The following is a 13,307-nucleotide window of genomic DNA, read 5'->3' on the forward strand; positions in this document are numbered from 1 at the left end:
TTTTTAAATGCACAACTTTATAGGAATTGGCCAAGGTGTACCTGTGGTAGCACTCGTATTCGAAGGGGGCCCCAATGTCATACTTACAGTTTTAGACTTCCTTCATGAAAGTCCTCCTGTGCCAGTGGTGGTATGTGAAGGAACAGGCAGAGCTGCAGACATACTGGCATATGTTCACAAGCAAACAGAGGAGGGAGGGTAAGTCCTAGTACCGCTAGCCAAACCAGCAGTTACACATAGATGGGTTTCAAGAGCATTCCTTAACGAATTGGTGCAAGAGCTTTATCCATGCAAAGACAAAAGGTGAACGTGTAGAGCGTAACCTTGCATGTGACGTAGAGTGTAACCTTGCATGTGATGTAGCTTTCCAGATTTGTTGCAGTAACAGCTTTGGCTGAAGATCAAGACTTCTTTTCTAGTTCTAGGCTCCTCCTACGTACTTTGTACCAGTTGCACTAAGTACTTGAGTATACTTACATTAGCAGTAGTTATTAAAGGTTAGGAAAAGCGTATGCACCTACGTCCTAAACTAGGGGAAATGTCTCGTGTAACTGAAGTGTGGCAATTTTGTTATACCACTGTGACTAGAAAGTCCCACTCTGTTCTAATGATCTGTCTACTTCAACTGGATTTTAATTAAGTAAGGCACAGTAGCTCAAGTGAGAAATAAGATTAAGTGTATGCAGTAGGCTTGCTCAACAAAAGTCAGAGCTGACCAGGCCTTCCAGAGTTATGAGAAAAATACAGAGAATAACGTTAACCAAACTGCTTGAAAGTATCTCTTGACTACATTGAGTGGAATATTTTCATCCAGTTAGCTGTTGTTTAGTAACAACTTTTCTGGAAAGGAGTTTGTTTCTGTACTTTTTCTTCTGAGTAGTCTTTAAACTGAGCTTTTTACAGACTTCTGTTTAGTGTAAAAAAACACTTATCTGTTTAAGTATAGGTTCAACAAATAAAAGGGATATACTTCCATGGTACCTAGTGGCTTCTAGTTGGTTGTCAGACTTGCGTTAATCCTTATATGTAAATGGGTCTTAGTTGCAGGGACTGCCTTAGAACCAGGAATGTAGGGCTGAGATGTAGCACAAAACCAAACACTTTTGCTGTAATGAGTAAAGTCAGAAGCAGATCTGATTCAGAGGGATGAGTGTGCAGTATTTTTTGTCAAAATATTTTAGTCAGCAGTGTCTCAGGTTTGGTTATGGGAAGGAAAGTGAGAGAGATTAGTTACTTTTAGGAAGCAATATTACAGTCATTGGCTAGGCAACCTATGCTTCTAAAGGTTAGCCAAGGTTTTGACACTGGAACAACAATGAGCTTATAGATTACAAGACTTTGAGTGGACCTCTTGAAACTAATATGTTGTCATTCCTACTGTTCATGTGTAACATGTTTTCATGTTCAATCTCAGGAATGTTCCTGAGGGTGCAGAGCCTGAAATTATTTCAACTATCAAAAAGACATTTAACTTTGGTCAAAGTGAAGCAGTTCATCTGTTTCAGACACTGCTGGAGTGCATGAAAAAAAAAGAACTTGTAAGTAGATCTTGCTATAGAAAAATCTTATACAAGGTAATGGCATTTGTGGATATAATAGTAAGTTGTATCTCAGTGTTGTGTATGATCAAGTGTTATTCAAAATCATTACTGGTAGATCTCACCAATTATAGAAGATAGTCATTTTTTGTGGGTAATCTGTCTCATAATCAAGGGAGACTTTAATCTTTTAATTATTCCTGGTAATTCAAGTTTATTATTGTTTCCACGCGTGTTTGTTTTCTGCATACTGGATTCTGTTTCATTCATAGCATGTATGTATTTTGTATGTGGGATATGGAATACTTTCTCATTTCGATTTTTGAGAGCCTGTGATATTTTTTTCCTCTTAATTATTACAGTACTAACAAAGAACCCCTATCATTTTATTATTAAAGCAAAAGCACTTAATAGAACTTTGTATACAGCCAAAATTCAGATATTGATGTCTCATTTGGACATCATAATGTGTTGTTCTAAGGTTTAAAATTGGCATAATCACCTAAATGCATTTGTTGGCAGGTTAATCTCATAATATAGGGTGAACTGAAGAAGTAAATAGAACACTAGGTGATGTTTATAGCCAGTGGAATATTGTAATCATATTGAGGGAAGAAGTTCAGATTGGTTGAAAAGCGTAAGGAATTTCTGCTTTGTTTTTTGTCAGCTGATTGTCTTGTGTTGTCCTGTACTGCAGAGTGCACAGGAAAGGTGAATTTAAATGGAGTGTAGACTTAAATTGCATTGAAGATAGACATAAAAATTCGGAGCTAATCACTTTCATCTGAAAATGAATTTTTAACATTTTAAAATCCATTTTACTGTTTTTAACAGATTACTGTCTTTCATATTGGGTCAGATGAACATCAGGACATAGACGTTGCAATACTTACAGCACTGTTAAAAGGTGAGACTCTTAAGTGCTTTTGGAACCTCCAGCTGTTCTTTCTTGGTGATTACATGATTATAAAAATCTGTAGTAATCTTTACTTTTGAAGAAAATAATTAGCCACTGTTCTCTCATTTTTTAGTACCATAAACTTTCATAACTGATGAAATAAACTGCATGACATTCAGATGTATTACTTATTTTACAGGAAGAATGAATGTATATTACATTTTAATTTATTTTTTTCATTGTTCTTGCTTCTTAAGGCACAAATGCATCTGCATTTGACCAGCTTGTTCTGACGCTCGCGTGGGATAGAGTTGACATTGCCAAGAATCATGTTTTTGTTTATGGGCAACAATGGCTGGTATGTAAATGGCCTGGATTAAGCAGAACGGTATTTTGTAAGGGAGAAACTTAACTTGCTGTAAAGAAAGAATCTTTTGACTTCTGAGATGCTGTAAAATATGGGCAGAGTTATTTTTAGAACCATAATTTTTTTCATACTTCATAGTCTTATAGCTGTATTGTAGTTGAAAATGGCCCAAAAATTTTAGAAATGTGTTAAATATTCTGAGCGAGAGAAGAAATGGTGCTGCAGAAGTTGAAAGCTGAATTGATGTTAGAGGTATGCAATGACAGTTCTGACCATTTGTCTTTCAAAGCAAATGGTGGTGTAAATATTTGATGTCTTCATATGTTTCATCCAATATCAATATGTGAGAAAAGCTTAACTACGTTAAACCAAATTAGGCCAGTGTAGTACTACTGAGTGTGTCAGTAAGAGATATCTATGGAAGAGTATACGATCAGAGAAAACACTTAAGTCCTCATAATATTCTCTCATCCTGTAATTGTGTGAAGCTCAGGGGATTTTCTGACCTGAATGTGGCCTTTGGTTTTTTAGACATATAGGGTTTCCCTGTTCCAACTCTGGGGATAAATGAGGTTGGTTTGTAATTTAAATATGCCTATTTCTGTGGTATGTCTGTGGTTCTGTGCTTGTAGGTTGGCTCTTTGGAACAGGCTATGTTAGATGCCCTTGTGATGGATAGAGTTGCATTTGTGAAACTTTTGATTGAAAATGGAGTAAGCATGCACAAGTTTCTTACAATTCCCAGGCTGGAAGAACTTTATAACACCGTAAGTGAATTGTTGCTCATTCTTTTTGTATTTTTATTTATTTTAGCTAACATTCAAAAATATTGGGCTTTTACTGTGGTATACTCATGTTGTCTCTGCACTCTAATTTTTTTTTCCCCTCTTCTTTTTTTATAAAGAAACAAGGCCCAACCAACCCAACACTCTTCCATCTTGTTCGAGATGTCAAACAGGTATGCTGTAATTGTAAAAATCTATCAAACTAAACTAGATTTATTATTATTATTTATTATGTTTGACTGTCAATTTAATCTTGGCTTTACTAATTAGGTTTTGCTGAAGCAACAAACTATGTCTGCTGTCATGCTTTTGTTTCCAATATTTGTAGTTGTGTGGAGAAGGTGGTGCCTTGCTGCCACACAGATGTGTGTTATATATGATAAGTATTGTCTTTTTCATCTTAGTTGTGATTGCTTTGCTTTTTGAGAGTTTGGAAGCTGAATAAAAGACAAAAAATCAATACATGACGACCCTTCTGTCCTAGCATCTAACCTCATTAGAGAAATTGTACAGAAGAGAAGTTATAAGCTTGTCTTTTCTGAAATTGGTAAATATTGAACCATGTAGATGCTTTGTGTCTTTTATATTTAAAAGTTATTTTGTTTTTATTTGTTTATATTTAGAGTTGTAACATTTAGGAAATTTCTAGGCAAGTTTAAATTGAGATTATAATTTGCAAAACTGAAAATACCTTTTGTATTCTTAGGGAAATCTTCCTCCAGGGTATAAAATCAACCTGATTGATGTGGGGCTGGTTATTGAATATTTGATGGGAGGAACCTACAGATGCACCTACACAAGAAAACGCTTTAGAGCTATATACAATAGTCTCAGTGGGAACAATCGGGTACGTGGCAACTGGGTAACAAGACATGCTGATTTGTTTGTACATAATTAAAAAAAACTAGATATTTTTGTGAAAAATTGGAGCTATATTATTTTGTTCTTTTTATCAAGGGCCTGATTCTCTTACAGGCTATGATACAACATATGAGGGCAAATGGTAGCTATTTGCAATTGAGAACAACAAAAAAGTTTTATCGTTTTCTTTCTTACTCCAGCATATCCAAATTTCTTCTGGTATTTTCTCTCTTCCTAGAGGGGAAGAATGGGTGCCAAACACGCAGATTCCCTTGGGCGTGGGATGCAGATACTGTAACTTCTTGGCAGTTACACTAATTGCTTTACTATTTTGTGAGTTTAAAATAAATAAATAATCCTTCTTATGTAACCAATGAGAACACTAATTGTTGCTGTTATATAAATTCATCACTGTTTAATTGCTCAACTTAGTATCTAGCTGTAAACAGCTTGTTATATGCTGTTTAATAAGTAGATGTAAAGAAAACAAGCCAAACCTCTTCCTATTATTTTTTGCTACAGCGATCTGGACGAAATCCTTCAAGCACTACTCCTCAGCTGTGTAAAAGCCATGAGTCTTTTGGTAACAGAGCAGACAAAAAGGAAAAAATGCGACATAATCACTTCATCAAAACAGCACAGCCATACAAACCAAAGGTACAGATGTTTAGGGGGAAAGTATTAGATTTAATTTTAAGCAGTTAAGAGTGGAGAGTCTGGTTGAAATCCAAGTGCAGTAGCAGCAGTTTTACTTACTTTAGCAAAGCTGGAATTTCAGCCTTTTGTCCTTGCTTATAAACTGTCTAGCACACTTATAGGATTCTGTTAGTAATGTCTGTATTAGTCTTCCAAATAATTTCTGATGTGCTAGTGAGCAAAAAGGTCGTTTTTGGAACGGTTCTGTCATTGGGGGGGAACTTACATGATTTGGTAGATGAAGCAGGATTTGGCCAGGATATTTTAGAGGAATTTTCATGAGCTGTTTCTTTTCTATGTAGGTATGATAGTTACTGCATTGCATTTGATGTATAAAATCAAGGTAGTCCATTCTCTCTGTTATTAAAAATGAATTGTACTTAACTGAAGTTTGAAGCTGCAGAAAAAAAGTTCTATCTGCTTCTGAAATGTTTAGAAATTCTTTTCTTTTTTTATAAAGGAATATATAACACTTTACATTAGAGCACTCAATATTTTAATTACATAATGATCAAGTATAGTGATATAAAAATGTAACTTTCTCGTTTTATTTTAAAGATTGACACTGGTGCAGAAGAGGGAAAAAAGAAAAGAACCAAAGATGAAATAGTAGACATAGATGATCCTGAAACAAGACGTTTTCCTTATCCTCTCAATGAGCTGTTACTTTGGGCGGTGTTAATGAAGAGGCAGAAGATGGCCCTTTTCTTCTGGCAGCATGGGGAGGAGTCCATGGCAAAAGCCCTAGTTGCATGCAAAGTGTATCGTTCAATGGCATATGAAGCAAAACAAAGTGACCTTGTTGATGACACTTCAGAAGAATTGAAACAATATTCCAAGTAAATTACATTTATATAATTAAACTCTGTTCTTGGAATTTCCAATAAAAACAATGGGCTGTATTACTAGATAATAAAAACAATTCCATTAGCACACTCATAGGAAGTTCCTTTTTGCAAAAATGATTCAGTGGTAGTCTAGTAAAAGTTGGGTATTAGATATTGCTCATTCAGAGAGCTGTTAAAATCAGGTTTTATATTTAAATTAAAATGGACTGAATGTGCCACTTGGAACCATCTGACCTTCTTGTATACTGTTTTAGCAGCTATATGTAGTCCGCATATATTTTATTTTTTTAACAAAAGTCACAAATTTATGTTAGAAATGCATGTACCAGAAGGGACAGGCAATAGTCCAGTCAAATTATGTTCTTGGGAACTTGATTACACAAGAAAATTTGACTCAAAATCTATGCATACTAAGTGTTTTTTGTTTTGATGCTTTTTCTTTTCATTGTAGTGAGTTTGGTCAGCTGGCAGTTGAATTGTTAGAACAGTCCTTCCGACAAGATGAAACTATGGCAATGAAGTTACTAACATATGAGCTTAAAAACTGGAGCAATTCAACTTGTCTGAAGCTGGCGGTTTCATCAAGGCTTCGTCCATTTGTTGCTCATACTTGTACACAAATGTTGTTATCAGATATGTGGATGGGAAGGCTGAATATGAGGAAGAATTCATGGTATAAGGTAAGTGTCATCACTTTTTATTGTTGGCGTAAAAATGATCAACAGAATATATATCTAGATGGAAAGGAAAATATGTGCTTAAATGCTTTCAGTGTAAAGCTTTCACCACTGTAACTTGTGTTAATAAATCCTGTGAAACTGTCTCCTATAACATAATCAAAACTGGAATTATTTATTGTTAACTCTTCTGTTGACACTCTGTTGTCTTTTCAAATAAGGTACAGAAATACAAAAGGCAAAGAACAGGCAAGTAGTCTTTGATCGTAGGCTTAAAGAGATCTTGTGAATACTAATCCCCTACTAAAAATATAGTGGTTAAAAAAAAAAAAAACAGACAGAAAACCCACTGTAAGAACATAGTTTCGTGCATTTTGGATTTTTACAGGCAACACAGACTTGATGTAGAAAAGCTTTCTATATATTCTATTTTGGAGGAAGAAGCTGAGCAAAAGAAGGGCACAGAGTGAAACAAGGGTAGGCAAATCGGGGATAGGCTTTCTGACAGTGCCTTTTGGTACAGATCAATTGAACCAACATGAGTGTTGCATATATCTTTGAAGTGCTCTACCAAAAACTTACTGCTGCTAGGAATATAGTGAAGTACATCTTTTGTACAAATTATCAACAAGCATAATTTAACTTGTGACCTACTAAAATCCTCCTTGATAACTGTTTAACAATCTTCTTGCTTGCTTTTTAACCAGCTAATAACAATAAATAGCTTTTACTTAATCCCTTCATTCATACAATAGCTTTCATTTTCTACCATGAGTTGAATGACAAGTCCCACTCACATGCTTCTAAAATATGCCTTGATAGTTTGTGGCTCCAGAGTTTCTGGGAGTGGGTTAAAGAAAAAGTTGAAATAGAATTGCTCTGGATCTTCAGGCTCAGAGTATGTTCTTTTTAGCTGCTTCTAGTTCTGGAGTTTGTTGGTTCTTTCCCTTTCCCGTTTCTAAAAGTGAAGGAACACTCTGTATATGTCATCTTAGCTATTATTACTTACATACAAACTTAGGAGGCTAATTAGTTCCTACACTTCTATCTTCACTAACAAGCAAGGGCAATCTGGCTAGTATATTTTCAGCAAATATTTTATGTATTGCTGTATTCTGATATTTTAATTTAACTGTGAACTATTTGAACTTAATCTTCATCTTTTTCAGGTGATATTGAGTATTTTACTCCCTCCTGCTATACTTCTGTTGGAATATAAGACTAAGGCTGAAATGTCACATATTCCTCAGTCTCAAGATGCACATCAAATGGCAATGGATGACAGTGAAAACAACTTCCAGAATGCAGCAGATGAAATACCAATGGTAATGGTGCTGGATAATAATAATAAAGAAATTCTAATTTAAAATAAATAATTACATTTTTCAATTAAACCTCCAAATGCATGCCTTTCTGTATGTGAAGCTAACAATCCTTTCATTTTAGGAGGTGTTTAAAGAAGTAAGGATCTTGGACAGTACCACAGAGAAGCATGATATGGAGACCCCAGCAAAACCTAAAAGACTTCCAATTACACAGAAGTTTTATGCATTTTATCATGCACCAATTGTGAAGTTTTGGTTTAATACAGTGAGTTTTCTACTGTGTAATATCTGGTTTTTTGGTGTTTTTTTTTTTTTTTTTTTTTTTTTTTGACAACTAGTGCAGGTATTTGGGTTCTTTCTATAATATAGTTCTGTGACTTGCAGCAGTTTGTGTTTTATAAAAACAAACAAAAAATCTTGCTCTGGTAGACTGGAAGTGAGAAGTACTTCATTCTGAAAAAAAATACAGGTGCAGTGCTTAGCATTTTTAATGTTCATGAGGTTGATTTTGAAAAACAGTAAATTTTTATGCTACAAGTAATTAGTGTAAAAATTTTATTCTGGCCTGAGTAATTAATTTCATCATTTGTTTGAAGGAATTCTGTATTTATTTATAGGATAAAAAGTGTTAATGCCCTAAGTTTTAAAAGTTATTCTACAAACTTCTATCCTAAGAAAATATGATTCCCATATAAATAATAACTTGTCTGCTTAAAGAATTAAAACATACTTCTGTAATTCTACTTGAAGCTGTTATTTTATACATAAAAAGAAAAATTCCACACATTTTTAAGGAATTCTCTTCTGTAATTGTATGTATAATTTTCCTTGCTGTTTTTAGTTGGCATACTTAGGATTCCTCATGCTCTACACATTTGTGGTTCTTGTAAAAATGGAAGAAGTGCCATCTGTCCAAGAGTGGATCGTTATTGCTTACATTTTCACATCAGCAATTGAGAAAATTCGTGAGGTATGTTTGTAACAGTCTGTGATTTTATTTTTGTGTCAATTATAACAGTGTGCTTCAAACTGATAAAAATCAAAACATCCTGAGAAACTTTAAGAATCTGAGTACATGATGCATAATACCTTTGCCCTGTCATGGTCATACTTTGGGAAATAAAAAAATATATTGGTGGGCTGATTTTTTTTATTTTAATGTGTATTTATTTATTGCCCCTGTGACTGTCTAATCAGGTTCTAACAAAAAGCCTTACTTTTCTGGGAAATTAAATATATACATGTCTATTAGTATAAATCAAACTCTGCCATTAAGACCAAAATGAAACAAAAGCAGAAAAAACTTTTATCAAGATAGATATATGCCACAACTACAGGATTGCTGACCAGCAAGAGTCTTTTGAGAAGTTCTATTAGAATTTTTAAATAGGAGAGGGAAAGCTACTTTGCTAGCTGTGCATTTCAGGTGCAACTGAGAGACAGGAAATAGGGCTTGTTTGTGCCTGGAGAAAAAACAAAAAGCAAAAAAATAAAACCCAAGAAAATAGCAAATAAAGCAATTTCTTCATAACTTGTGCAGATAGAAGGAAGCTTCCTGTCATAGTTAAGAAGCTGGCACAGTTAAACACTATTCTTTGGATTCCTCAGTGCAAAACAGTTGTCCACTCAAATAGGTATTTTACTTTTGCAAGCATAACATTTTCCAAACATGATTCATCTGTTCCAGTGTTGTTTTATTTGGACTAAATGTTTATTTTTTCATTGCAGATTTTTTTTATGTCAGAAGCTGGGAAAATTAATCAGAAGATTAAAGTGTGGTTCAGTGATTACTTCAATATTAGTGACACAGTTGCTATTGTCACTTTCTTCATTGGATTTGTTTTAAGATTTGGAGCAAAGGGGAATTTTGGTGAAAACACCTATAGAGAAAATTACATATTTGTTGCTGGAAGAATAACATACTGTCTCAATATAATTTTTTGGTATGTGCGATTACTGGATTTTTTAGCTGTTAACCAACAGGCTGGACCTTATGTTATGATGATTGGAAAAATGGTAAGTACAATTTTACTTTTGTTTTTTTTTTTGCTGCATCTGTTTATAACTTCTCAGTTTTCTTTCAAGACATGTTGCTTACCCTGTTGCAGTATGTCAACAATTCAGTGTGCAGAAGTAACTAACTGGAATGTAAGTTAATGTATTTCAAAACAAGAGCTGTTAGAAGTCATCTTTATTATGGAACTTCCTCTGTCATGGACCGGTAAAAAGAGGAAGATCTTCCTTCTGAATTCTGTTAAATGTTTGAGACTTGAAAGAATATCACAGTACTCCTTCCTTGGTTAATCTAGCATTGCTTCCCTTTTGGCTTTGAAATCTGTTTATACTCCTGAGGTTTTCTTGACTTTGTGTTATCTACTACAAGATTTAACTTTATAAGTAACTTAACTTCCCTGTAAGTGAGCTGTTTTAAATGTTTTTGGGTAGCTTTCCATAATTGCTCTTAAAATTAGATACTCCCCATGGGCTATCTTCTCATACAGTTGTGTATACTCTCACATTCTACTACATGTGACAATGCGGCCTTCAAATTTTCTTTCTTCCAACCAGGTAGAATGTTATTTGGTATGTTAGTTGATATCCAACATTGAGGTCTACTCCAACTGTTTTTATCACCAGTCATGTAGTGCAGTTTTGTTTTGTAATGTGAGAACTTATTTTTCAGGCAAGCAGTTGATGAGTGGTGGCTACCAACCATCCTTGAGATCCATTTTTGTTCAAAAACTTAGTAAATTTCTATAACAAAGGGAAGCTAATGTTAGGAGTTACAGACTTTCTAGTATTAACACGACTGGAGTGGAGGTAGAATTCTATAATAAGAAAAGTGATCAATGACAGTCATAAGAAGAGAAATGAAGAACAAGTGGCAGTGTTTTAAGCCCTAAGAACCATATATATGAAGGGGAAAGGGGTGTTCCCACCCCCTCTAAAATGGTTCCTGCAAAGTTAAATGCTGTCATTCTTTAAAAGGCAAGTGTCAAGCTGCTTATTTTCTCAGTTCGATTTCTTGTTACTAGCATAGGTTCTGTTTTTTCAGTTATTTCAGTCCTTCAGAAGCTACATAGACATTTTGTACAGCTATTCAGTGAATTCAGCAAATAATGCTGCTTCATCAGCTGCTCTTCCACGTAAAGAGTATTTGAGTTAAAAAAAAACAAAAACAAAAAAGAAAAAAAAACCTTTTGGCTAAGAATAGTAAACATAAGAAAAGAGAGGAAAAAAAATGAAATTTTGTACAGGGTTTGTTATTTAGCAAGATTTGCTGCCTGAAATGCATGCATCTTAGACTTTTCCTTAAACAACACAAAGAATTGATCAAACTTATGCTGTCAATGTAAAAATGTTTACAGTTGTGAAACCCTAATTTTGATTATGTGCATTAACTGACCTTTGTGTGTGTGTATACATATATATATATATATATTTTTTTTTTGTATTATTTCTGTATAGGTGGCCAACATGTTTTACATTGTGGTGATTATGGCACTTGTACTGCTTAGTTTTGGTGTTCCCAGGAAAGCAATATTGTACCCTAATGAGGCACCATCTTGGACTCTTGCTAGAGATATTGTTTTTCATCCATACTGGATGATTTTTGGTGAAGTGTATGCCTATGAAATTGATGGTAAGATACTGAAGCAAGTAAGGCTTATTCTGATAAGATCTTATTAAGATTTTATTTTTTGACATTAAATGCCCGGTATTGTTGATGTGGATTCCATTCATTGGATTATCATCTTTGTCACTTGCAGCTATGTAACTTCTTGATTTGACTCTTCCATTATACTTTATAAAGCTTAAATAGCATAGAATGAAAATTCTACTTAAGTGGGGTTTCTAATAAGGCTATTCCTACTAACAATAATTTGGAATTTTTCCACCCAGATACCTTGCCATAATTTTTGGCTGTTACGATACTACACTATTTCTTTTTCTTCTTCTTATATATATTTATTTATTTTAAAATTGATAATATAAATATACCATAGTAATAACTAGGAACTGTCTCCTGTATCTTTCTTGTATATTCCTAAATACATAGAGGTATTTTGAATTGCAGAACAGTGCATGTTGTTTATTGTGCAGTCTTTCATCTTTTTTTCTGTCTGTATCTGCCGTGAGTTCTAAAAGTTGCTCTATTATGCTTTTTTCCCCAACTCAGTTTGTGCAAATAATTCTGAGTCACAAGTTGCTCATCTCTGTGGGCCAGGAACATGGTTGACCCCATTTCTTCAAGCTGTCTACCTCTTTGTACAGTACATAATTATGGTTAATCTCCTTATTGCATTTTTCAAGTAAGTATATGGAATAATTACTTATTTTTGCTAATCCTTTCAGATATTAATTTCACTTTAATAATGGCAAGATAAGAACTGTTACCAGTTTGAGGCAATTCAATTTGGTGAAAGCTTTTTCAGGTTCAAAAGCTAGTCTTCCTCACTGCAAATCACATGACAAGGAAGGGAAAATTGTGGTATGACTAATATGTGTCACATCTACAAGACCAAAGTGAACCAGATTTTTATCATAACTTGAAAACATTTTATAATTTCTTTTCTTTGTGAAGAAACAAGGTTGTTTCTGGATCAGTATATTGGCTGGTGTTCCTAAATTCATTTAAATCTCTCTTCAACTGAGTTCAGTTGCAGAGTAGTTTAAGTCTATTGGAATTATCTGCAAGTATCTTATGTATGGGAATAAGCAGTTTGCTAACACATAGGAATGGTAGGCTGCAGAAATAATGTGGAGTGATTAAAAAAAAAATTCAAATTTGTCAAGAAAAAGTATTTGCAACTCAACAGTTTTGAAAATTGATCTCAATGCCTCTCATTTTCAAGGAAAAGTACTGAGATGATACCAGATGAGAGATCTCTAATTTTCTCCCTGCTTTAGAGCACAGTCTTTTCTTGAGTGTTTCTAGCTTCCACTATAATTACTTGTGCAGTGAAAAGCAAGTTTGTTTTCTTTTTTAACCAACTAGCCTTAAGACTCAAGATTGTTGAAGGATTTTTATTTTATTATTTGTTTTTTTTTTTAACACCTTGACAACAAGCACTAAAAAGCAACAAAACTTGAATTATCTAATGCTTTTTTTTTTTCCTTTCAGCAATGTGTATTTACAAGTAAAGGCAATTTCAAACATTGTATGGAAGTACCAACGCTATCATTTCATTATGGCCTATCATGAAAAACCGGTTCTGCCTCCACCACTTATTATTCTTAGCCATATGGCTTCCCTGTTGTGTTGTATATGTAAAAGAAGAAAGACAGACAAGACTTCAGATGGGCCAAGT

The 13,307-nt window shown here is 34.1% G+C and overlaps 1 protein-coding gene across 1 annotated transcript in view; it reads left to right on the forward strand.

Annotated features, from left to right (window-relative positions):
* Nucleotides 1–13,307, forward strand: part of TRPM7 (transient receptor potential cation channel subfamily M member 7) — a 53,222-nt gene that overhangs the window by 27,628 nt on the left and 12,287 nt on the right. The window contains exons 8-24 of the mRNA XM_090148930.1: nucleotides 24–198; nucleotides 1,415–1,538; nucleotides 2,373–2,445; nucleotides 2,694–2,794; nucleotides 3,436–3,570; nucleotides 3,708–3,761; nucleotides 4,295–4,435; nucleotides 4,972–5,106; nucleotides 5,704–5,984; nucleotides 6,445–6,673; nucleotides 7,840–7,995; nucleotides 8,117–8,260; nucleotides 8,837–8,965; nucleotides 9,724–10,011; nucleotides 11,464–11,638; nucleotides 12,176–12,308; nucleotides 13,121–13,305. Of these exons, the coding sequence (XP_090005056.1) occupies nucleotides 24–198; nucleotides 1,415–1,538; nucleotides 2,373–2,445; nucleotides 2,694–2,794; nucleotides 3,436–3,570; nucleotides 3,708–3,761; nucleotides 4,295–4,435; nucleotides 4,972–5,106; nucleotides 5,704–5,984; nucleotides 6,445–6,673; nucleotides 7,840–7,995; nucleotides 8,117–8,260; nucleotides 8,837–8,965; nucleotides 9,724–10,011; nucleotides 11,464–11,638; nucleotides 12,176–12,308; nucleotides 13,121–13,305 (2,658 nt within the window). The remainder of the gene's footprint in view (nucleotides 1–23; nucleotides 199–1,414; nucleotides 1,539–2,372; nucleotides 2,446–2,693; nucleotides 2,795–3,435; nucleotides 3,571–3,707; nucleotides 3,762–4,294; nucleotides 4,436–4,971; nucleotides 5,107–5,703; nucleotides 5,985–6,444; nucleotides 6,674–7,839; nucleotides 7,996–8,116; nucleotides 8,261–8,836; nucleotides 8,966–9,723; nucleotides 10,012–11,463; nucleotides 11,639–12,175; nucleotides 12,309–13,120; nucleotides 13,306–13,307) is intronic.

This window comes from Phasianus colchicus, chromosome 12 (assembly GCF_987193195.1).
Source record: "Phasianus colchicus chromosome 12, bPhaCol1.hap1.1, whole genome shotgun sequence".
Classification (NCBI taxonomy): domain Eukaryota; kingdom Metazoa; phylum Chordata; class Aves; order Galliformes; family Phasianidae; genus Phasianus; species Phasianus colchicus.